The following is a 26,923-nucleotide window of genomic DNA, read 5'->3' on the forward strand; positions in this document are numbered from 1 at the left end:
TTTTTTTTTTTTTTTTTTTACATTTTTATTGATATTTTAATGGTTTCTAACATTGTGAGATTTTGGGTTGTACATTTTTGTTTGTCCTTCACCCCATATATGACTCCCTTCACCCCTTGTGCCCACCCCCCACCCCCCACCCCCACTTCCCGGGTAACCACAGTCCAGTTTTCTCTGTCCATGTGTTTGTTTATATTCCACATATGAGTGAGATCATACAGTGTTTGTCTTTCTCTTTCTGGCTTATTTCACTTAACATAATACGCTCCAGGCCCATCCATGTTGTTGCAAATGGGACGATTTTGTCTTTTTTTATGGCTGAGTAGTATTCCATTGTATATATATACCACATTTTCTTAATCCAATCGTCAGTCGAGGGACACTTAGGTTGCTTCCACTTCTTGGCTATGGTGAATAATGCTGCAATGAACATAGGGGTGCATAAGCCTCTTTGGATTGTTGATTTCAGGTGCGTTGGATAGATTCCCAGTAGTGGGATGGCTGGATCATAGGGCATCTCTATTTTTAATTCTTTGAGGAATCTCCATACCGTTTTCCATAGAGGCTGCACCAATTTGCATTCCCACCAGCTGTGTATGAGGCTTCCTGTTTCTCCACATCCTCTCCAACATTTGTTGTTTTTTGTCTTGGTGATTATAGCCATTCTAACGGGCGTGAGGTGGTATCTTAGTGTTGTTTTGATTTGCATTTCCCTGATGATTAGTGGTATTTATATTTTTAAAAACAGGGCCAGCACCGGTGGCCTAGTGGTTAAGTTTGGCGTGCTCCACTTCAGTGGCCTGGGTTCGGTTTCTGGCTACAGACCTACACCACTGGTCAGTGGCCATGCTGTGATGGTGGCTCACATACAAAATAGAGGAAGACTGGCACAGATGTTAGCTCAGGGCAAATCTTCCTCAGCAAAAAAGGAGGAAGACTGGCAATAGATATTAGCTCACAGTGAATCTTCCTCAGCAAAACAAAACAAAACTGTAAAAACAGAGAACATTAACCCAACATACAGAAAACACTGGCTAATTAACATCCATAGAAGTACTAAGGGACAGAGGGAGAGGAGGAACAAGAGCCCAAAGCTAAGCTGGGGGGTGATATTATGAACTATCTGTTACATTTCCATTTATAATCTGTCTGTACAATCTGGCTACAATACTGACCAAGTTCAAAACATAAAGCACAAATGAGAAAGGTATACCAAACCATTCTTTAATTAAGCTTCAAGAAAAACTGATAAATGAAATAGCAAAACATAGATCAGTAATTCCTTATTGTTTATTCTCCTCTTACAAAAAGACACTAGGAACAAATAAATATAAAATGGTATATGTCTTCTTTAGCAATGGCCAAGTACAGGTTTTCTTGGTATTCTCCACAGGAATAAACTAATGAAGTTTTCAGAAGTACATGCATCCTATCTATCCCCCGCCCTCTATAAAAAGGTCAATTCTTTTAATTCCCTACAATTTTTAACAACGGATTCTAAAAATAAGTAACTTAAGACTGACTCAGGGATAAGACATCCTGAATCAAGTTAAAAATGTATATATATGATGCTGCCCAGAAACTTCAACTAATGAGTATTCTTACAAGTTTCTCATTTCTTATAATTTGTATGAATAAAGAGTCTGTTCTGTTCAAATCTCATAGCCAATAAAGTAAAACAGAAAGCTGAGGAAATATATACGCCTTTCTGTCCTAAGAGAAAACATTAAATACAGGCATATCTAATATACAGTGAACACGCCACATATTCCCTTAAAGCCGACAAAATCCTGATCTCCTACACCTTGCAGGTGATGCAGCAGAAGGCAAACACATACCAGAGGCGTTTATGACCAAATTGAGCTAAACAAAAACACACACGACAATATACCAGAGTCTCAGCAATGATGACTATCCAATTGTATTTATTTCACTAAAATTTCTCTTTGGGCCAATACCTGAAGAGCTCTGCTAATACTTTCAAATTAAATCTTATTTAATGATTTATGCATCAAGCGGAAATACATACAATGGTTATTTCAAACCAGAAAAAAAGGAGTGATTTTTCCCCCCTGCTCTGTAAAAAATTATTTTTAAAAACCCATTTCAAGTAATTCCTAACTTGGTGCTCTATAGCTACTTTCCAGTTTATGAAGACCATTTAGAAAGGCAGAAAAGAATATAAAATGTTTAAAGGGTCATCATCAAAATAACCAAATGGGATTTTAAACTTACTTTTGTGTACTTTCTGTACTACCTAGGTCTTGTACTAATTAATTACATTTTACTGGATCTCCTATAATGTTAAAAACATGTATCTTAAAATAGAAAAACTGGCTTTTACATTTTAAAATAAGCTTTCTCCCTCCACAGCTACCCTTCAAATATCAAGCAGCAAATTAATCTGATTGCTTAAGGGGTGGATGTAATATTTGCTTAAAACAGTCCATATTATCTCTTCGAACTTTTTAGGACCAATATCAAATTCAATATCCAGAGGATTTATTCACTCTGAGGTTGCATGGAGGATGGAAGTAAAAAATGTCAGTACAAGTGGAACTGCACCTAAGAAAAAGCACCTAACGATGGAAGAAGGACAGCTCTGACATCCTACCTGTCAGTGGCAAACCATGTTCATGTGTTTCCATGGACATAATACCTTAAGTGCTCCAAAAACCTAGGTTATTTGGGTCTATGTCTGAAACATTCTTTAAACTTCAAAAGCCAATTTAAATTTGGGGGGAGGGGAATTTTTTTTTTTTAATTTGTGGGTAAAGATCATTAGTATGAGATCAATTTCCTAAGAGGCAAGTCATGACTCTCCAGAAATGCGAATAAACATCAAAAAGCCCAAGGTAAAGAGCCAGTACATCAACATGCATGATCAGGAATCCTACACAAATCACAAGGTGTTGCGATTCAGTGATTTAAATTAACCTCCTCATGGTAGAAAACAGTGTTTCATGATGGATGAAGATTATGCCCACTGCACATGAGACACACACACATCACTACTGGTGAGGTCTCACTTTGTGATAATTTAGAAATCCGATTTTAACTCCAGAAAATATAAATCTGGAATATGAATGTGAAGATAGACAGTACAAAGAGCAGTTGAGTGGAAACTGCCTGCAACAATCTTTTATTTTTTTTCCTTAAAGGCTACAGAAAAACTGCACATAGACAAGGCAATTAATTCTCATAATAAAAATACCCCCTCCACAAAGCCAAGGTCTCCAGTCAGATTCCACGGTCAGTGTATGTTGTATCACATTCTATTCCACAGGTGTACTTTCTTGTGAGTCTGCAGGGTTAGGATCAATTCTTTCTGGAAATACTAGCTTCTCACAAACCGCCTCCTTTATCGGTAAATACTGTGATATTTCATTAGGTTCCGTGAAGAGCGAAGGTGAAACATGCTAGGAAATATATAAATCATATTAGCATATACTCAGTTATTGCATTGATACTCTTTAGAAATGCTTTGGTGCAAGCATTCATAAAGCATGCCAATTTTAAAATGAAGTGCAATATACAGATATAAGGAGCATCATTAAGTGTTCCTAATAATAACAGCCATCTCTTGTTACCGAATCATTCAGCTCTGTTATTTATAATGCTCCCATAAATGTCCTAAGAATTTAATACATCTTAATCTAATCCCCTTTTCCTGTTGCTTTTGTACCCTGAAAGCACCAGCCTTCGGTTAGAGCCCAGTCTGTGGTCTACAACAGACTCTAAGTAACTTTTCTAACCCACGTATATTCTATACCCAGACAGGAATAGCACTAAGGGTGAAAAAAGAATATCAAGTTTGGAAGAAGGTGTCACTTTTTAAGCAACCCATTAGAGAATCCTACAGACCTGCAGAAGCTCTTTACAAGCCCCAGGGGAGCAAAAAATAAAGGAAAACTATACCAAAACAAACAAGTCATGGTACAGAATTACAAATTTTAGGAAGAAAAAAGGAGAGTGGGTAGAAAGAAATTATAGGGTGACAGAGTGATAAGTGGAAAGAACACCCAACTGGTGACAATTGCAGTGCCACCACCAACCAGCTGTGAGACTTGGGTAAGTCACACCTCTGGGACTCAGTTTTTCTAGAATAAAATGCAATCTGATTGAATCTGAAATGCAATTGCAATCTAATGAAATTAGGTTGGATGACGGCTAAGGTACCTAACAAGTCTAACTGTTCTTGTATTTGACGTAAGTTCAGAAAAGTTATGCTCCAGTGGGATTTATCCTCTAGAGCCCTATTAGGTAAACGAATGGATTTAGCGATGTAGATTTGGGTGGATGGGTGGGATATTGGGAGATACCATACTTAAAGTGAAACATTAAAATTCAACTTCTAAAAACTGATATTTAAATACAGATTACCATTAAATTAGCAATCTTGCTCTCTCGTGATGTATATTCTCGTAACATGTAAGTCTTGTCGGCCTATGTTTAAAAATAAAAAAAAAGGTTGTAATAAATTTATTTATACTGACTTATAAAATCCTTCCTACTAAACAGAACTGTCTACACTTTAGAACAGATTGTGAAAGTAGCATGAAGTTTGACAAGAATATCTACAGTGAGATAACTAGTTCTCACCAAGAATTCTGAATTAATTCCAATCTCTATAAATCACAGTAATATCAGACACATATGTAAACAGATTTAATAATACTGTGTAAGAAAAACACAAGCACATGTTTTACTTTGAAAGAAAATATGTTTGTAATGAGATATGCAAGACATTTTAATATTACTTCAAGTTTGGAACTACATCTTTTCCTTAAGCTATATTATCATCTACCTACATAACTGTGGCTACTTTTATGTTCCCAAAAAAACTTCAAACAAATTTTATTCTCTCCCATTTCCACAAAATTCTTGCCAAACTGCTTATTTAAAATTACTTTTTTTTTGGGCCGGCCCCATGGCTTAGTGGTTAAGTGCACGCACTCCGCTGTTGGCGGCCCAGGGTTCGGATCCTGGGCGCGCACCGACGCACCGCTTCTCCGGCCATGCTGAGGCCGCGTCCCACATACAGCAACTAGAAGGTTGTGCAACTATGACATACAACTATCTACTGGGGCTTTGGGGGAAAAATAAAAAAATAATAATAATTAAAAAAAAATTACTTTTTTGGGGGTGGCCCCGTGGCATAGTGGTTAAGTGTGTGCGCAACTTGAACCTGGCGGCCCGGGTTCAGATCCCGGGTGTGCACCAATGCACCGCTTGTCAGGCCCTGCTGTGGCGGCGTCCCACATAAAGTGGAGGAAGATGGGCATGGATGTTAGCTCAGGGCCAGTCTTCCTCAGCAAAAAGAGGAGGATTGGCATTGATGTTAGCTCAGGGCTGATCTTCCTCAAAATCAATCAATCAATCAATCAATCAATAAATAAAATTACTCTTTTGGTACTTCAATTTTTTCCCATTTAAGACTTTTTAAAGTTAGGTTTTAGAAAGCAATTTATTACAATTTTTTTTTGGTGAAACATTATTTAATAAAAGGAAAATCACAAGATTATATTCTCTTAAAGTTTCAATCTTTTATATCAATAAAAACAGATTAATGCTCATTGTAAAAAAAATCAAATAATATAAAAGAATAGAGTATAAATCATCAGCAATCAGAACTTCTATAGACAACACTACCCTTAACATTTAGAAATCTCTACACAAAATCTTATATAAATAGATTCATATTTGCTTCTTAAAATTCAACACTGAGATGCACATCTTTCCAAATCAGTTAAATATAACTCTCTGCCATTAATTTTAATGGTTGTATATTTTTCTACTATATGGATATAAACAATTTAATCAATGCCCATTGAATGGGTATTAAGTTCCTTCCTTCTCTTCTTTTTGCTATTAGAAACAATAGCATTGCCATGAACATCCATATAAATACAACTCTTTATGACTGCCTGATTAATATTTGTGGATTACTGTATATAAGAATTCTTTTTAGGACAAATTCCTTTAAAATTCAACACTGTTGAGTTAAAACATAAGCATTTTTAAAATTTAGATTTCATTTTTCTGAGGGAGAATAATGAAGCCTATTTTTAGTACTTTGCTACCACTTTTAAAAAGAAAAAGGTCCATCACAGCCACTGTGTTATTTCAAAGAAAAAAAGACACCATCCTAAGTGCAGGATTTGGACCTACACCAATCCAATCCCATCCTAGTGGGTTCAAATCCCAGCTCTGCTACCTGTTAACTTGGGCAAGTTACTTAATCTCTCTTTGCCTTAGTTGCCTCAGCTATAAAACAGAGAAAATAAAAGCATTTATTTCATAGAGCTGTTGTGAGAGTTGACCCTTACTACAATTACCCTGACTGATACTGGTGATCTCTTCTCTAAGTCATCATTCTACATGATCAAAAATCTGAAGTTAAAAAGTCATTCAAAAAGGATAGGCTTCTAGAAAGCTACTAGAAGAATTTTCATGACTCAATTTAAGCCGCCCCCCCTTAACACTTTTTTTTTTTAAACCTTGTATGTTAACAGTTTCTTCAGATGGAGCACAGAGCTTTCAAACTTGAGAACAACTATCAAAATAATGATATAATACAAATTTCAGGAAGCCACGTGATTGGTATTCCTAATATTAGGACATTATATAAACAATACATACTATAAACAAAGGTAAAAGTTAAGGGACAGTTTTCTTAAACAGATTAAGTACACATGAGATTTTTTTCAAAGCATGAGACTCCCCCACCAGGGGAGGGTCTTTTAGAAAACACTTTCAGCTACCAGAACTTCTGGAAAAGAACATACAATGTTTCAATAACTGTGCATCAACAGTGAATGCGCAACACCCAATCTCAAAGGTTAGAAGGATCACTGTATAATAAACAGCATCATTTAATTTCAACTTCTCAGACTGACAATGAAACAACATGGCCCAGCCCAGTATCAATCAGTATAGTCATAAATGAGAACTGATACCTCATGGTAAAGTCTTGTGTCGTTCATTCTGATAAGCACCCCATCAATTCTCAAGAAAAACCGCAACAGCAGGAAGAAGCTAGAAGGCATTACTCTCTGAAAAAAAAAAGTACATTAATATTGTAATGAAAAATAAGATTTTATTACTTTTCTAAAAGAAAAAAGTTTTTTAAAAAGGCATCAGAAGAAGGCTGAATTAGCAGTATACAGAAATCTCTGAACTAGAGGTTCTTTTTCCTAGCTCCAACTAAGGCTCAAAACCTTGTTTATATGGGATTATTTAACATACTGGTTTCACTTTCCTATAAGAGAAAAATATTTTTTTCTAGGTCAAAAGATACTCAGGTTAAAAAGACTTAAAACATTCCTAAGTAATGTGAAAATTATAATGTTCACTTTAAAAAACAATAGTACTTATAGTAAATGTCAACACCAGTAACATCAAAATGAAAGAACAATTTGGTTCTTTGTTGCTACTCATCTTTTATTCACTTTACATAAATAAAGACAGGAGACCTTAAATGGAATGCTCTGATTCAGTGCAACCAATTAAGTGCTATCTCATACTAAGACTGGTTTATGAGGTCATTGTAACATGTTCTTAACATCTTTCATCTGTGTCCCTTCTACACATTTCTGTTTTCCAAGTATCATCACTGAAGAAAGCCCAAATTAGTGGAGAGTAAGAAGGTGGGTCCTAGTGGCAGGGAGGGAGGGGTTAGATGAGTGTGGGGTCTTTAAAATGAATATGCTTGACCATTCACTAAATAAACACTTGTTATCTACTAAGTGTCCAGTTCTTACTATAGTAGGTCTTGGATTTATAAAAATAGAAAGTTACAATCCCAATGCTCAAGAAGTCTATCAAAGAGGAAAACAGACAGATAAAATGAGTGGTAGCTGCTATAACAGAGGTATGCACAAGGTTCAAGAAGCATTCAAAGAAAGAAGTATTTAAGGCTGCTGAAGAAAGTCAGAGAAGGTAATGCTTGAGCTAACCATGGAAAGAAGATCTGGGGGTGGGAAGGAGAATTCCAGAAAGAGGAAACAGCATGTACAAAAAGTACTAAGGCATGAAATAGTAAAGTTATTCAGGAAACTGCCTGCAATTCCATACAAGCACAGGGCAACATTAATGAAGAAAGAAGAAATAACAAGATAACCCAATAATGATAGTGGCTTTACTACCTGGAGAGTCACCAGCCGAAGGCCAAGCTCTCCTGCCCTAGGACCTTTACACACCCCGTTCCCTGACCTGGCGTGTTCTCCCAGCTAATGCTCACTCATCCTTCAGATCTCAGTGGAAATGTCACTTCTACAGCGAGGCCTTTCCTACCATTCCATGATAGCAGATTTCTCTTATTATTCTCTCATAGTAGTCCATTACAAATGAACAGATTTGTAACTATATTCATTTTTGTGTTTACTTGCTTAAAGCCTATCTCCCTCCACTTGACCGTAGGCTCCAGGACAGTGGGAATATGGCTTTGTTCATCACTGTGTCCTAGCTAGCACACAGCAGGTGCTCATTAGCTACTGGCTGAATGAAATAAAGGCTAGAAGCTATCTTTGCTGGAGAAAAGGCTCTGGGTCAAACTGCATTCTGATGGGGTTATCAGCAATAGCCTGAAAAGCAAGACTTACAGTAAAGAAGAGCTGGAGGAAGAACGTGACTTACAACAACTTGATACGTCACAATAAATTGATGGGGAAGCACACCATTACCAGACAGAGTGCTATTTGTAATTACTGGAAAGACTAATACACATTTCTTCAAATTTCAAAATTAGCTACTAACAGTCACACACAAGAAGCAAGATGAAGTATCATTTCTGCATGACATAGTGGAGAGACTAGGAATTAGGAGACCCGAGTTCTAGTCCCAATTCTACAATTCAACTGTATATTTTAAGGCAGTAGTTCTCTCCTAGGGGACATCTGGAAATTTCTGAGGGTATTTTTCGTTGTCACAATGATAAACAACCAATACTAACTTTTAGCAGTTAAAGATCAGAGACGTTAGATGTTCTATAATGCACAGGACGATCCTATAAAACAAAATCCAATCTTCCATCCCACAAAACTTCCAAATATCTCACCTGGCATTTATGTGGGAGAAAAAATTGATTTAAAAGTAACTGACCTTAGAACCTAATTCCATTTCACACATAAATACAAAATTTACTCAATTTCCAGGAAGGCAATTACCTTATAAATCAAGGGAAGATTATACTTTGTTTTATTTGGAACTTTACTCAGAGTAGCTCACCATTTTGAAAAATTACATCACCACTGGCGTCCCAACTGTGTTATCTGAGTCACTGACTGACACCTGGCATCTCTGTCAGCTTACACTTGTAGCTGTCGCATTCACAGAGATTCAATATGCAAATATGAGTACCTGACTACTTCATTATGTCTTTTAGTGCAGTCATATTATATATTTACATATTGAAATACATATCATTTTATTCTAAATCAATTTCTTTTTATTTCCCTTTTATTTTATAATTAGGACAGTCTGTTGATTTATTGGAAAGAAGGTGGGTTATATTATCTAAGAATTTCATTTCAGGGTAGTAAAAGCGAGGGGGTGCTTAAAAGTATTTGGCAAAAAAAGTGGAGCAATGGGTCTGATAAGGTTGAGAATCACTAACCTAGAGCAAGTTAAGTCTCCTCTTTCATTTATAACAATAGAGGATGTGAGGAAACAATCTCTTAGGTCCTGTCTCTATAAAATGTGACAATTCTGCAGGACTACATTTCTGACAAAAGCTACCTCTGCACAGGCATTGTGGAATTCCTTGTACAACAGAGATGAAAGATGTGTCCCTGTCGAGTATACGCGGATTCTAAGTAAAACATGGAAGCAGAAGGTGACAACACTCACTCCTGACTCTACTAAGAATGAACTAACCATTAGCTGTAAAAACCACTACAGAACATCACAGCAATGCCACTATTTGGTAGATAGGAAATTTATTTTCTCTGCAAGTTAAAAAATAACATATTAGCACGAGAAGAGCTTCTCTTTAGCTCTCTGTTAGAACACAGTCCTACAAACTGTAAGCCCTACCAAGGACAGTAGATTAGGACACAAAATCCTAATCACAAACATTGTAATTTAATCCTAATCCTAAAAACAAACATTGCTGAGAAAAGCTAATTTAGAAATACAAAAGATAAATTAATTTCTGAAACAAATATCTTCTAATTAGATATAAGTAATGCCACTCATATGAAGTTATCAAAACTCATAATAAACTCAATGAAGTAAATCCATTAACATCCCAGACCTCATGGTGCACAGAGCTCTAAATCTACTCTTTCTCCCTGGGGAACTGTATCACAAGGAAATTATGGGGTTTTTTAAAATAAAAATTGACTAGGTTTAGAATTAAAAATTAAGGTGGAAAAAACACTTTAAAACCTGAAACAGTGAAATAAATTCAGAGCAATCTAAAAGGTTCCATCTAACAATATGAGGACTTTAAAGTAAGTTACTTTGTTTATACAAGCAGCTTCCATATTTCAATAGCATTTCTTTTTAGAGTGTTTTATAATCATTATGGAAACCTAAAAAAACAAACATTCATAAGAAATTAGTTTTGCAATTCTAAAACAAGAACTTTTTAGCAGTTTTCCAGCCAAGGTTCAAACACCAAATAAAAGGAATGAACACTACTACCATTACCCCAGATGATTCTAAGAACATTTTGAAAGTGAGATGATATCTACATATTCCATATCCCCAATCAAACTTCTAGGAACAAGGAAAGATATAAGGTAGTTCTCAAAAATATATACTTTTTTTTTAGAAGTTCCTTGGAAAGCTTTGTTAAACTAAAAATAATCTGTGATGGTTCACATTTTATTTGAAAGCAACTAGGAAAATGTAGATTGTAAGTCAGGAAAAGCTCTATGGAAAAAGGCCAATTAAACAACTTCCTTAAGTGAACTTTAAGTGGAAAGGACCCAGCAAAGGCTTTGGAAATGATCATCATACTTCATCCTCTGGCAGCAGCCAGTAATATGACAGCCTGAAGCAATTAGCAACTCGCACAGATGACCAGCTCAGAAAATACATCGATGTCACTGTGTTCTAGCACCAGGCCCCTCCCTGGTCCAGCCAGAGAAACTTATACACCTAAAACTCAGATCAGGGACTACCTCCTCTAAAAAGCCTTTCCTGACCTATTCCCTCCATTCCCACATCTGTCTATCCATCTTTCCAGTCAACAAACACACAGCAAATGTACTATGTATAATCAAGTAGGAAATATTCTCTGTGCTCCTATAGTGTTAAAAGACAACTAAATCCATAATCTGCCTAAGGTAATTCTGATAAAACTCCAGGTTCGGGGATCACTGGAATAGAGGCTGACTTATTGACATCCTGTCCCCCTTTCCTCCTATCACCATGGAAGAAGCATCTCTCTCTCCTGTCTAAGGCTAATCCTTCTACTCTGTGATCTAGTTCCTAGAAGACTATGAGCAAGGGCAGAGACTCAAACTGGTCTGCTGTGTGATTGATCTTGGGCCAGTTACTTAATATATCTGACCCTCCATTTCCTTATCTGTAAAATAAGGATATTAAAGTATCCACTGCATAGAATTTTCCTGAAGATTAAGTGAGATAATATAATTATCTAGCATTGTGTCTGTGAGATAATAGAAAATATATATATTAGTCTCTGCCCCTGGTTCCTGACACAGGGCTTCTGAAACTCTCGTAAATTCCTAAGTGATAAGAGCACTAGGAGCATCTTTTATTCTAACGAGGGGACTCTGGGTGGCTCCGGGATGGGGGCTGCTCCTAGAAAGACCAAGCCATGATTAGAAGCTTGGAATTTTCAGCCCCACCACCCCATCCTCCAGAGAGGGGAGAGGGGGTGGAAATGGAGTTAATAATTGATCATGCCTACGTGAGGAAGCCTCCATAAAATCCCAACAGTACAGGGTTCAGAGAGCTTCCATGTTAGTGAACACATCCCAATTCCACATGGACGGAGCTCCTTCGCCTGAGACCCTCCCAGACCTCGCCCTATCTATCTCTTCATCTGGCGGTTCATCTGTCACATCCTTTAATAAACTGGTAAACATCAGTGTTTCCCTCAGTTCTATGAGCTGTTCTAGCAAATAACCGCATCCAAGGGGGAGGAGGTCATGGGAACCTCCAATTTGCAGTCAAGTTGGACAGAAGTTGTGGGTAACCTGGGAACCCACTACTTGCGATTGGCATCTGAAGTGGGGTGGGGGCAGTCTTGTGGGACTGAGGCCTTAATCTATGGGATCTGACGCTATCTCCAGGTAGATAGTGTCAGAACTGAGTTAAATTATAGGACACCCAGCTGGTGTTGCAGAATTGCTGGGTGTGGGGAAAACAGCCACACATCTAGTGTCAGAAGTGTTGTGAGTGTGACAGTAAAGAAGAAACACAGGAGAAGACTGGAGTTCTTCCAACTCAGTGTCTCACATACAGTAAAGGCTCAAAGCCTTTCTCTTCCTCCCCTACTCCTCCTCCTCAGAAACCTCACTCCATCCATTTTCTCCCCTCTCTACAAGTGATTCCTTCCTATGAGCACCTAAACATGCTCAAGTCTTCCCCATATTTAAAAACAAGGCGTGCGCACACACACGCACACGCCTCTGTCAACCTCATGGTCTATCTAGCCACGTTTCTGTTTCTTCTATACCAGTAAAGCTTTCTGAAAGTTTGGTCTACAGCCACACTCCGTGTCCAGCTCCACATCTGTCATTTACTCCCTGACCATGTAACTTAAACTGTTCTTGCCAAGGTGAATAACAATATTCTAATTGCTAAAACCAATAAACAAATGTTTGAGTCTAGTAGACACCATCCTATTCTAAGCTTACAACACCTCTTTACAGCATGATACTGACCTTCATGCCCTCTTCTTGCAAAGTCCTACTCCGGCAGCTGCCCAAGCACCACATTCCCGCTTTCTCACCTGCACCTGTATTTCCAGGCTAGTCTTCACTTCTACAGAAGGGAACTTCATTTGCCCATACCCCATTGCCTCTACACCTGTAACTATGGCATTTATTCACAGCAATATCTGTCACATTGTTGGAAAGAAACCAACCCAGAAAGACACTATTCTAATGAAATTCTTCCAGGCATTCTCAAAATGCAACTCTAGCACATAACTTTCAAAAAGTTATGCTGGATAAGAAAAAAGAACATTTTAAGATACGTTACTCTTCAGCTTGAGACTTACTATTTACTCTGGTACACACATAATTCATTTATGCCCATATCCTCTTAAACTCCTTCATCCACAAAAAACACATGTGCTCCCCACGTACCCACCCACTTGTATACATCATAGAATATCCACCCACTTGGATACAAATGCAAACCCAGATATGCAAACTCATAATGAACATTCAACAAAGTCAGTTCTGTAGGTGGGTAGACAAGTGGAAAGGCACCTGACTGGATGAGTCAAAGATCATCCAATCTAATTGACAAAAGATAAACTGGGGGAGAGTTATAGGCGAACAAGGGAGTAACGTGCTAAGAAAACAATTATCTAATGCTAGCATGATGAGATATATTAGGTAGTACAAAGAAAACTTTGTCGCTAACTAGTTTCACGACCTTAGATAAACTAACCTTTTGGGCCTCGGCTATAAAATACAGAGGGCTAGACTAAATGATTCTATAAAAATTCATTACAATCCCAAAACTCTACGAGTCTACAAAAAAACCTGACTTTAAAACAAAATTATTGGGCCTGGCCCAGTGGCGGAAGTGGTTAGGTGCAGGCGCTCTGCTGCAGCAGCCCAGGGTTCGCCGGTTCGGATCCCAGGCGCGCACCGACTCACCGCTTGTCGAGCCATGCTGTGGCGGTGTCCCATATAAAATGGAGGAAGATGGGCATGGATGTTAGCCCAGGGCCAGTCTTCCTCAGCAAAAAAAAAAGAGGAGGATTGGCAGATGTTAGCTCAGGGCTGATCTTCCTCACAAAAAAAAAAAAAAAGGAGAGGGGGCCGGCCTGGTGGTGCAAGCCGTTAAGTGCGTGCGCTCCGCTGCAGCGGCCCGGGGTTCACCAGTTCGGATCCCGGGTGCACACCAACGCACCGCTTGGCAAGCCATGCTGTGGCGGCATCCCATATAACGTGGAGGAAGATGGGCATGGATGTTAGCCCAGGGCCAGTTTTCCTCAGCAAAAGGAGGAGGTTGGCAGATGTTAGCTCAGGGCTGATCGTCCTCACAAAAAAAAAAAAAAAATTATTGCTGCTTTTGATTTACTATTTTCATTCATTACTTACTTATTATTTATATATTTATTGTTTTCATTTCATTATTGTTTAAATCACAACACCCACAATCATTATGCTCCAAGAACAATGCTTGATGCTGGGACCTGTCTTTGACAGACCTTACAATAAGTGTTATAATTGAGGGGTAAAAAAAAAAGTACTTACAGGAGTACGGAAAAGGGATATTTAACTCTGCCTATGGGAGCTGTGAAAGGCCCTACAAAGGAGGTGACATTTTAGCTGGGTCTTAAGGGATAAGGTATTTAATTAAAAGTTTCAGTTGAAGTTTTTCTGGAAAATGTTAGAAACTCAATTACAACCTAATAGTTAACAAATATGAATAACTGCTAGTGGCCTATTTATTATTCTTTTTAAGCATGTTCCACCAACGACATTGTTAATGGAAGCAGTTTGTCCTCCACTGATAGAAAAGAATACAAAAGGAGAAGGGATTTTACACTCATCATTTTCTGTTTTCCACTTGTATGCTGGAGACTTAAGCCATAGTTCTCATTCAAATTAAATAATAGGCAAACAAACTACAGAGTGGCCAGGTAAGTATTAAAACATCGCTTTGCTAAACTGAAGTCTTAACAATATACTAAGATTTTGTGACTTGTATAATGGATATTAGTAAGATGTACTCTAGACCAAGTGAAACTTTACATGACATCATGTTAAGACAGTGTGATTTGAAGTGAGTCTTGTATTTCTGACCAATGGTAAGAAGGGAAGAAAGAAAGAAATTTTAAACAAAAATCATAATACTCACAACTTTTACACTCAGGCTTGAAACTCCATGATCATGAAGTTCATCCTCAAATAGGAGAACTTCTTCAAAAAACTTAATCTGTTCTCTGGCTTTCAATTTCTCTGTATCTATGTGATCTGTTGTAGGCACAACCTGAAAGAAAAAAAGAAGGAACACATAAAAAAAAATTTAAGGAGCTAGAGACATAGGAAAGTAGTTTTTCCTACCAGTCTTTTCTGCACAGCCAGAGCACATGGTTCTCAATTTGGGTGTCATCAGTAGACATGAAAGACGAGATATGTGCTTTGCCTCTGAAAAACTTAAGACACTATACATGGCTGATACTATAGCTTCACAAAAAAATAGAGTGAAAATTCATCATCTTTCACAAGTCAAATTAAAATCAAGTGTTCTGCTGTGCCTATGAGAAAATTAATCAGCTGAACATTAGTCAGTGTGGTAAACAACTACTATCCTAAAAGTTCAAAGCAGTTTTGTGCTGTGCAAATCCACTTCTAAGACATTCATTTGGAACTTAAAAAAAAAATTTTTTCGGGCCGGCCCCGTGGCTTAGCAGTTAAGTGCACGCATTCCGCTACTGGCAGCCCAGGTTCGGATCCCAGGCGCTCACCAACGCACCACTTGTCCAGCCATGCTGAGGCCACGTCCCACATACAGCAACTAGAAGGATGTGCAACTATGACATACAACTATCTACTGGGGCTTTGGGGGGTGGGAAGGAGGAGGATTGGCAGTAGATGTTAGCTCAGAGCCGGTCTTCCTCAGCAAAAAGAGGAGGATTAGCATGGATGTTAGCTCAGGGCTGATCTTCCTCACAAAAAAAAAAAAAAAGAAGAAAAAAATTTTTCCCATTAGAATGATGTTATATATTTTAGATTCCCAGCCTAGTTCCCCAAAACATACAAACAAAATAAAGTGCTTTAAGTAATGAGCTAAATAAGAATTTTTAGAGAAATTCTGAGGGGAAACTCCTAGCATTCCAAAAGGCTTTAAAAGATGCTGGCAATTTTTTCAATGTATTACTTTGTAGCTCACAGACACACACACACACATAATGCAGCAGAAGCATCAACAGCCTGAAGGAGGGTCATGGCCATAGCAGTGGCTCACTAAATCCAAGTGTCTCCTAATAGCAGCACTAAAGCATGATTGGTGATACCATTCTTTACTATATCCAATTTCAGTACAAAGATTTTCTATTCTTTGACATGGTTGTATCCTAAATAAACACAACACTGCTTATTAAACCATAGGTATTCAGTAAATGGTAGCTATTATTTTGCTTTACTTAACAGCCACGATTAGATCATTTGTGTGACTCATGGAGAGTAGCTTGAGATAACTGGACAAGAATTAGAAGAAAATGATACAGGGGCCGGCCCAGTGGTGCAAGTGGTTAAGTGCACGTGCTCTGCTGCGGCGGCCCGGGGTTCGCCAGTTCGGATCCTGAGCGCACACCGACACACCGCTTGTTAAGCCATGCTGTGGCAGCATCCCATGTGAAGTGGAGGAAGATGGGCACGGATGTTAGCCCAGGGCCAGTCTTCCTCAGCAAAAAAGAAAAGGATTGGCATCGGATGTTAGCTCAGGGCTGGTCTTTCTCACACACACAAAACAAACAAACAAACAAAAAACAAAAAAGAAGAAGAAAATGATACAGTATATTCAAGAGACTGCATAGATTTTTTTGGGGAAAATGGTCTAAGGGCGTATTAAGTGCGATCTAGGGGGAAAAGAGGTTGCAATGAAAAGAAATGAGCAGGGGGCTGGCCCCATGGTGTAGTGGTTAAGTTCAGCAGGCTCCACTTCAGCGGCCCAGGTTGGCAGGTTCAGATCCCAGGCTTGGACCTACACCACTTGTCAGCCATGCTGTGGCAGCAACCCACATACAAAATAGAGGAAGATAGGCACAGATGTTAGCTCAGGGCTAATCTTCCTCAAGCAAGAAAAACAAGAAGACCGGCAACAGATGTTAGCCCAGGGTGAATCTTCCTCAGCAAAAAATAAATAAATAAATAACAACATATTTAAAAAAAAAGAAGAAAGAAAAGAAATGAGCAGTTTGTATATGATCCCCAAGAAGTGAAAAAAATGCCCACAGTTCTTCCATGCTGACCTACAGGTAACACTTTAATCCTCTGCAATTTTATTCCAAACTGTATCTGAAGCAGACATGAGACCACATCTGAAGGTGTAAATTGGGGGGGAGGGGTAGATAGGGACAAAGCAGCATATATACCCAGCCCCTTGCATCACGTGCATGGTGGTGATCTATTTAAGACAAAAGTTCGGTGCCTCTAGGACTGCCTGAGAGCATAAAACTTGAGTGTTAAACACAACTTCTAAATTCCTTACTTTTTATTTAGTTTCAGTTCAAAGGAACACATTTGAAAGATCCTCCTTATAGATAGATACTCCTGACTTCCAAAAAATTAGCTAATCATGATATGAATGTTCTCAATGTTTTTCATATATACCTTCAGTAAGTGATTGATCAAAATGAATCCATCAGTTCTGCCATTTACTTGTTCTTATAAAATGTTTGAAAGAGAAAAACAAAAAATAATTAGATAAAACATGGGTTAGGGACAGTCATTATATTTAACTTATCTATACTATCTTCTTCATTTGCAAGGAGAAATATGTTTAAAACTTTATATTTCTCAGCCCTCTCTCTTCCTCAACTCCACTTGTCTTTTCCCTGAACTCAGGCATCTGAAAAGAAAAGGGGAAAAAACCCAGCTTAACTTAAGACATATTAGGCACTTTAGGCTTCCAGTATTGTCAGAATAACCCAAACCCTCTTGCTGAAGACATTTTAAAAAGCAGGATGAAAAAACAGACTTCTTAAAAGCATCAAATGGCCAAGGCGCCGAAGAATTACTGGGCTGACACCTGGGAGAGGACGGGAGGCCAGAAAAGCGAGTCTGTACTTGGCTGGCTTAGGCCCTGAAGCATCAGCACTGGCTGATGCAGACAAGAAGGTGCACTCTGTGAGCTTTTGGTGCCATCATTGCTCAGTGCTCGCTAAGGGCAGGGACCCTGGAGAATTCCCTGCCGCCTCCCAATTTTGGGATGATATCCTAAAGTGCTACACTGGTTTCATAGCCTCTTATATTACAGGCCCAGTAAACCTCAAACTCTGGTCCTAGACCAGACAGAGGTTGGCAAACTAAGACCTGCAGGCCAAATGTGACCCAGCCCCTATTTTTGTATAGACTCTGAGCTAAGAATCATGTTTTAAATGATTGGAAAGAATTTTTAAAAATAATATTTCATGACACATGAAAATCATATGAAATTCAAATTTCCATATCCATAAATAAAATTTTACTGAAACATAGCCATGCCCATTTGTTTACATGTTGTCCATGGCTGCTTTCAACTACAACAGCAAAGCTGAGTAGCTGCAACATACACTGTATGGCCCTCAAAGCCTAAAATATTTACTATCTGGTCCTTTAGAGAAAAAGTTTGCAGACCTATGTCCTTGACTATGAATGCCCTCTAGTGCCTGTGAGAAAAAACAAAAGTCCTCTCTAGAGGAAAACAACAACATCCTGGAATTCAAACAAAAATAAGGAGGAATAGGGGCTGACCCAGTGGCACAGTGGTTAAGTTTGCACACTCCACTTCAGCGGCCCGGGGTTCACAGGTTCGGATCCCGGGCATGGAACTACACACCGCTCATCAACTCATGCTGTAGCAGCATCCCACATACAAAATAGAGGAAGATGGGCACAGATGTTAGCTCAGGGACAACCTTAATCAAGCAAAAAGAGGAGGATTGGCAACAGATGTTAGCTCAGGGCCAGTCTTCCTCACCAAAAAGAGAAAAAAAAAGAGGCATATTAGGAGCCTAGATACCATAAACCAGAACCAACAGATAACAAGACAATAAAAGACCCTAGAGACTTCAGCTATTGAAAATATGAGGCCCAAGCTGTGAAAGAACAATGCACTCTAGTTTCAAGGAAGTAAAAGCTAAGGGTGAAAATTTCAAAAGATACTAGAAAATATTACCAAAAAAAAAAAAAAGAATTATGATCAGGAAGCATCATGCTAGGGGGTGTTTGCAATATTCTATTTCTTCACCTGGTGGTTACATTTTACAATTCATTAAACTGTACCTTCATGTTTTATCAACTTTTCGGTCTGAGTTATTTCACAATTTTAAAAAGGCTTAAAAAACATGGAACGCTACATTCTTGATTCCTTACACGAAAAATAAGTCCTGGTCACATCTTTCAAATGGGACCTCCCTCATATCAATGGAGGTTTATAATAAGGAAATTACTTGACTTATATTTTTTAACATCCCATAAAGTTAATTAACAGCAAATGCTAAAAATTACTGAAAACAGTGTGTGTGTGTTGTGTGTGAATACATATCTTTTCTTTTTGTCTTTAGAGTATATCTCATTAGGAACATATAGTGAAATTGCTGTGTTTTACAACAATTTCTTTCTTTTTAAAAAAGTGGAGATATAAAAAAAAAAAAATGGAGATATAACTCCCATACTATACAATTCACCGTTTTAAAGTGCACAATTCAGTGTTTTTCAGTATATTCACAAGATTGTGCAGTCATCACCACTACCTAATTCCCGAACATTTCATCACCCCAAAAAGAAACCCCCATATCCAATTAGCAGTCACTCTCCATTCTCCTCTTCCCCCAACTCCTGGCAACCACTAATCTAATTTCCGTTTCTATAGCTTTGTCTATTCTGCAAATCATTGTGGAATCATACATATGTGCCCTTTTGTGTCTGGCTTCTTTCACTTAGCATGGTTTCAAGGTTCATCCACGTTGTAGTATGTATCAGTACTTCACTCTTTTTTTTCAAGGCTGAATAATATTCCATTGTCTTAATATACTAGTTCTGTTTATCCATTGATGGACAGGGGGATTTTCACATTTTAGCTATTATGAACAACGCTGCTAGGAACATGTGCAGGCTTTTGTGTAGATATCTGTTTCCAATTCTCTTGAGTGTATACCTAGGAGTGGAATTGCTAGGTTATATGGTAACTCTATGTTTAACATTTTTTTTAATCACAGTAAAAAGTACATAACATGAAATCTACCATTTTAACCATTTTTAAGCATACATTTCAGTAGTGTTAACTATATTCAAGTTGTTGTGAAACAGAGCACTAGAAGATTTTTATCCTGCAAAACTGAAACAGCATCAGCATTGTTAACCCATACCCCTGTAGAAAACAACGTTACCAACTAGTGTACAGTACTTATGTGCAGTGCCTTTTGCCTGTAGTCTTACAAACTCCATTCATTTCCAATGTTTAAATCAGCACATTTCTCCCCTAAATCGACTTAAAAGCTGAAGATATTAAAGATGATATACAAACGGCCAAGAAGCATATATAAAGATGCTCAACATCACTAATCATTAAGGAAATGCAAATCAAAACCCCTCATACATTACTGGTGGGAAAGTAAAACAGCACAGCCACTGTGGAAAATAGTATGGTGGTTTTTCAAAAAGTTAAAAATAGAATTACCATATGATCCAGCAATTCTACTTCTGGGTATATATCCAAAAGAACTAAAAGCAGAATCTCAAAGAAATATTTGCATACCTATGTTCATAGCAGCACAATACCAGGAGGTAGAAGCAACCCAAATGCCCACTGACGAATGGATAAATAAAATGTGGTATATACATACAATAGAATATTATTCAGCCTTAAAAAGGATGGAAAGTCTGACATATGCTACATCGATGAACCTTGAGGACGTTATGCTAAGTGAAATAAGCCAGTCACAAAAAGACAAATAATGTATGATTCCACTTATATGAGGTATCTAGAGTAGTCAAAATTCACAGAAACAGAAGGTAGAATGGTGGTTTACAGGTGCTAGGGAGAGGAGGAAATAGGGAGTTGTTGTTTAATAGGTATAGAGTTTCAGTTTTGCAAGATGACACAGTCCTGAAGATTGGTTGCACAACAATATGAATATACTTAACACTACAGTCAGGCGCCACATAACGATGTTTGGTCAATGATGGCGGTCCCATAAGATCAGCACCATGTAGCCTAGGTGTGTGGTCAACTATACCGTCTAGGCTTGTGTAAGTGTACTCTGTGACGTTCCCACGACAAAATCTCCCAATGACACATTTCTCAGAATGTATCCCTATCATTAAGCGATGCATGGCTGTACTTAATACACTTGGAAATTTTTAAGATGGTAAATTTTATGTTACGCATTTTTTACCAAAATAATAAAAAGAAAAAAGAAGCTCAAGATATTAAATCACACTGAATGAGTTGAGCAAACATTCCAATGTGCTTTAAAAAAAATGCTTTTTTAAGTGCATGGATACTAGGCATATTTTATTCCTAAGAGGCAGTACAAATAGGAGAGGCAGCCTTCTAACTCTAGTCTCCTGCAGAGCCAATTTATTTATTTAACAAGAAATATGTTGATAGGTTACTATAGGCCACATACATATTGGGCATTTGATCTGTTTTCTCATAACATTCTCCTAACACAATCTTAGAGAAGTGCCTATGGTGGCTCAGCTAATAAATGGCAAGGCTGGATTTGAATCCAGCCAGGTCAGTACAACTCTGTGACTGGCTCTCTTCTCTAACAGCATGCTACAACTCATAGATTAATAGGTTAAACAACCCCAAAGAGTGAGAAAACACTAAACACACACACACACAGACCAGCAGCCCCCAGCAACTAAAAAGCAAGAATTGAAGTGCAAAACGAAGACCTTATTCAAATACCTCATTGTCTGACACTCCTACTATCCACATAAAATATATTTTCCTATGCAGGCATACACTTCCTAGACACACCAGGGGTTTTGAATAGTGACTGGGGAAGGGCTGAAGATTAAAGAATTTTAAAAATGCCAAGTAATATTATAGATCAAATAATCCTTAAAGATATTAAAAGAGTTAAATGCAAAAAATGTTCCTATGGAAGTGATCTTCCACATATAACAAACATGCTCAAAATAAGCTATAACCTTGATATTTATGTTATTGCCATTATGTTATTAAGAGACACATACTTTAAAATTTTGAACCCATTTGTTCATCTACAAAATAAGGATAATATCTATCCTATAAGGTTATTTTGAGGATTAAGCAAGAAGGTCCTAACAATTTTGCCTGGAAAATAGTCTTTTCATTTTTTAAAGCAATAAAGGAACACATTCATCAGCTCTGTTTAGATCATAAAGCAAGAATAAATATTCAGACAATATGTCTACTACTATTCTTGGTATTTCAACAATATTAACTTAGTTCCCCTAAGTTTGAGGTATGATACTATCATAATAATAACAGCAGCTGCCAATTATTGAGATCTTACTGTGTAACAGACACTGTGCTAAGCACTTTACATATACAATCTTTTTTTACTACCTCACAACTGGTATTATCCCCAGTTTACCAAAGTGAGAAACAAGGCTCAGCAAGATTAAATTGTTTTCCAAGCTGCTAATTGATGGTGCTGGGATTTGAACCCAGGTCTGTGCTCTGCCAAAGCCTTAGCTCATTCCCACCAGCGGCTAGCAGGCGATAACACTGACATTTGTCGGCAAGACCTTAGAAGAAACTACATTCCAGCCTGGCCGTGTCAATAAGAGTACTGAATGCATGCTTTTCACCTCCTCCTACTCTCACACTCCCTGTTTCTACTGCCTTGGTTCTCGCTCCCTGGACATAGCTAATGCTACTTCATAGCCTCCAGCAGGCTTTTTTGTAAATTAGCCCACAAAGTAAGTCATCATCATTATTGCAGAGGGTTAAACAAGTTCCCATTTCCTCACTCCTGGCAAAGAAATACTAAATGGCCTGGCAAGGAAATACTAAATGGCCTAAATATGCAATTTGCAAAGTTTTCAATCAAGAGTGAGGAGAGACGAGAACATTAATCTACGAAGTATTATAAGGGACTGATATAACCCTCCTCCCCCATTAGCCTATCAAGGAGGAATTATTTAAACAAGTCGGACTTCATCAGACTAAAGACCTCCTGCAAGGCAAAGGAAACCAGGATCAAAATGACAAGACAACCCACCAACTGGGAGGAGATATTTGCATATCATATATACAACAAGGAGTTAATCTCCATAATATATAAAGAACTCACACAACTGAACAACAAAAAAAACAAACAACCCGATCAAAAATGGGCAGAGGACATGAACAGACATTTTTCCAAGGAAGATATACAGATGGCCAATAGGCATATGAAATGATGTTCAACGTCATTAATCATGAGGGAAATGCAAATCAAAACTACTAAGATTATCATCTTATTCCCACGAGAATGGCTATAATTACCAAGACAAAAAATAACACATGTTGGAGAGGCTGTGGAGAAAAGGGAATCCTCATTCACTGCTGGTGGGAATGCAAACTGGTGTGGCCTCTATGGAAAACAGTATGGAGATTCCTCAAAAAATTAAAAATAGAAATACCTTATGATCCAGCTATCCTACTTCTGGGTATTTATCCAAAGAACTTGAAATCAACAAGCCAAAGAGGCGTATGCACCCCTATGTTCACTGCAGCATTATTCACTATAGCCAAGAAGTAGAAGCAACCCAAGTGTCCATCGACTGATAAATGGATAAAGAAGATGTGGTATATATATAAAATGGAATACTACTCAGCCATAAAAAAAGACAAAATCGTCCCATTTGCAACAACATGGATGGACCTGGAGGGTATTATGTTAAGCGAAATAAGCCAGAAAGAGAAAGACAAACACTGTATGACTTCACTCACGTGTGGAATATAGACTAACACACAGACAGAACAGTTTGTTGATTACCAGGGGGAAGGGAGTTGGGGGGTGGGCACAAGGGGTGAAAGGGTGCATTTATATGGTGACTGACAAATAATAATGTACAACTGGAATCTCACAATGTTATAAAGTATTATGACATCAATAAAAAAATCATAATAAAAAAATTAATTAATTTAAAAAAATAAAAGGAGGGATTTTTGTCTGTTCTCTGCTGTATTCATGACTCCCAGGATTAGTGCCTAGTACATAGTAAGAGCTCAAGAATCAATGAATGAATATACATTTTCTCAAAAACTGTATTTTTGTCCTGGAAGCAGCACAGGAAAGTAGTCAAAGCTTGGAACGTAGGAGTGGCAGAAACTGAAGCTAAGAATTATGAAGTTCCCGCAGTGAACTTCTATCTTCCCAAGATTCTAAAAATCTCTCAGACACAAGGAGCCCACACACAACCCTATCTTCTTAACATTTCCATCTAAACACCAACAGATGATATAGGGTCTCCAATAACTACTTTTAATGTAAATAGTTTACACTGAAATAATTTTGTTCTCTATAATAGAATGTGATTATCCATTATAATAGAATATGATATATAATAGCATGTGATTAAGAGAATGTGATACTGAGAATGTGATATTTAGAATGTAATCTATAACAGAAGGTGACAGAATGTGTGACTCATGTGAAATCAATGTGACTTCATTTCAATTATACTGTAAGATTTCAAAATACAGCTAAGCTCTCAATATGAGACCTAACAATTCCACCTTCCTAGTGTCATTTACCATGAAGTGAGTCTCTTCTTAAGCAGGTCTTACACAGATGCAACTTAACATTAATACAGAGCTTTAGAATTTATTGAGAGCTCTCCCATAGATTATCTCAAATCAAAACTCTACAGTGAGGTAGATATTGCTGTGTATCTAATTTACTGACTAAACCAAGACTCAGATAGATTAAGTAACTTGCCTAAAGTCATATCAGTTTCACACATAGTACAAGCAGGACAAAAACCTAAGTTGCCTGACCAAAAGTCCTATTTGCCCACCTATCTGTTCATCTTTAAAACTGTAAGCTACTATCTAGCAGGTTCTATCTAAATCACCTAATACATTACAGCAAGGACAGATAAACATTTTAATGCTTTTTGATAGTGATAATGACAACATCATTATCTGCCATTGTTACCAACCACACTTTTAAAGATAAAAATTGTTCCACTATGGCCGCCTTCTATTTTCTGCTGATAATCAACAAGCGAAATCCCTTCACATTAGGTTCGGAAGCCTCCCGCAATAGAAAATAAGTAGAATGAAAGTAGTAGCAAAAAATAACCCATTACTAGAAAGTTCTAATGCAAAGAATGTCCAAGACAATGACTCATAAACCAAAAAAGATTTACCTTCAACTTAAGTGATTCTCCAAGTAACGTTCCCTTATAATCTGTTGTATAGGTCCAATCGTATGGTTTAATAACCTCCTTGGAGTGGTCACCCTCCGTCCTCAAACACCAAAAGGAGAAGGATCAGAGTCAGTGATGCAGAACAGAGACTATCTGGATTCATTTAGCACATCAAATTACATTCTACAAACAATGTAAAATATCCTACTAAACACATACACTAATATCACTAATACAAGATCTTTCTTACAGTTCTTCTGCACATTTATCGTGATTTAACTTGTCATGTGCCAATGTAATCTCTCCAATTAGTCTGTACACTGCCTGAGGACATGATTTAAAAGCTTATACTTTTTTGTATCCTCCAAGGTCCTAGTACATAACAGGCACAAAGTAAATAATTGCTGATTTGATTATCAAAGAAGATATATTTTTCTTAATTTCAACGCTCCTCAAATTTTCAATGCAAATCATAAGTAAACATTTTTCTTCAAAAACAAGAACATTAAAGTACACAGTGTACTGCCTCTTCACTAAATAACAGTGAAACCTCAAAAAAGTAAACCGTACATAGCTCAGCTCCATTATAATTCAATTTCACTCAACAAGTATTCAAGAGGTGAGTAACTAACCTCCATTTCATGGATGAGAAAAAGAATTCTAGAATGATCCAACTATCCAGTTTAATAATAATACTAGCCCTTCATTCTAATAAAATACACACATGATGAATGAATATTTCTTTCAGCTCTTTCTTGTTTAACCCATAACTGCCCTGATTCTCACCTGCTCTCCTGCCACTCTTCAGCACAGGCTACTTTAAGCATTCCTTGGTAGTTGTTTACACATCTTAATGCATCTGTAGCATTGAACTCAATCCCAAAGCCAGAGCCATGCTGGATTCTTAAAACGTTGTCTCCAAACATCATTTCAGGGAGAGATGGCATATGCAATTCATCGGCTAACCTATGCATAACCAAAAGTCAGGCAGGATTCTTTTATATCACTGTTGGCACTTTTGCTTCCTTTTGATCCCAACAGAATACTTCCTACATTCCTGGATGAGTTAAATAACATATGATTTAATAAACATATTTGTAAAGTCATCCATTCTTTCCATGTATATCTTTATGGCACTGTACTAGGTAGTGGGCTAAAGAAGACAGATAATAAACAAATATAAAAATAAATACGTAATATAATGTCAGCTAGTAATAAATGATACACAAAAAAATAAAGCAAGGTAATGGGGTGCACTATTTTAGGTAGGATGATTAGAGATCACTTCTGAGATAGTTGAATTTGAGCCTCAAAACTACCTTGTGATGGGGCCAGCCCGGCGGTGTAGTGGTTAAGTTCGTGCGCTCAGCTTCGGTGGCCCAGGGTTTGCAGGTTCGGATCCTGGGCGCAGACCGACGCACTGCTTGTTATGCTGTGGCAGAGTCCCATATAAAGTAGAGGGAGATGGGCATGGATGTTAGCCCAGGGCCACTCTTCCTCAGCAAGAAGAGGAGGATTGGCATCGGATGTTAGCTCAGGGCTAATCTTCCTCTCACAAAAAAAAAAAAATAAAACTACCTTGTGAGCTATGAAAGGCTCAGAGAGTTTAAGTAGCTAACTCAAGACCACAGAGCTAGTAAGAGATAATACCAGGCCTCTTTCCATTATACTAGACTGCTTTATAAATATAAATTGGA

The 26,923-nt window shown here is 37.7% G+C and overlaps 1 protein-coding gene across 1 annotated transcript in view; it reads right to left on the minus strand.

Annotated features, from left to right (window-relative positions):
- Window positions 1–1,272: 1,272 nt before the first annotated feature.
- Window positions 1,273–26,923, minus strand: part of TIPRL (TOR signaling pathway regulator) — a 31,386-nt gene continuing 5,735 nt past the window's right edge. Inside the window, exons 2-7 of the mRNA XM_058540122.1 lie at window positions 26,013–26,192; window positions 25,227–25,326; window positions 15,022–15,153; window positions 6,960–7,055; window positions 4,384–4,446; window positions 1,273–3,419 (exon numbers count right to left, since the gene is read on the minus strand). Coding sequence (XP_058396105.1) covers window positions 3,276–3,419; window positions 4,384–4,446; window positions 6,960–7,055; window positions 15,022–15,153; window positions 25,227–25,326; window positions 26,013–26,192 — 715 coding nt within the window. The 3' untranslated portion in view covers window positions 1,273–3,275. The remainder of the gene's footprint in view (window positions 3,420–4,383; window positions 4,447–6,959; window positions 7,056–15,021; window positions 15,154–25,226; window positions 25,327–26,012; window positions 26,193–26,923) is intronic.

The sequence above is a fragment of the Diceros bicornis genome, chromosome 4, assembly GCF_020826845.1.
Source record: "Diceros bicornis minor isolate mBicDic1 chromosome 4, mDicBic1.mat.cur, whole genome shotgun sequence".
Classification (NCBI taxonomy): Eukaryota; Metazoa; Chordata; class Mammalia; order Perissodactyla; family Rhinocerotidae; genus Diceros; species Diceros bicornis.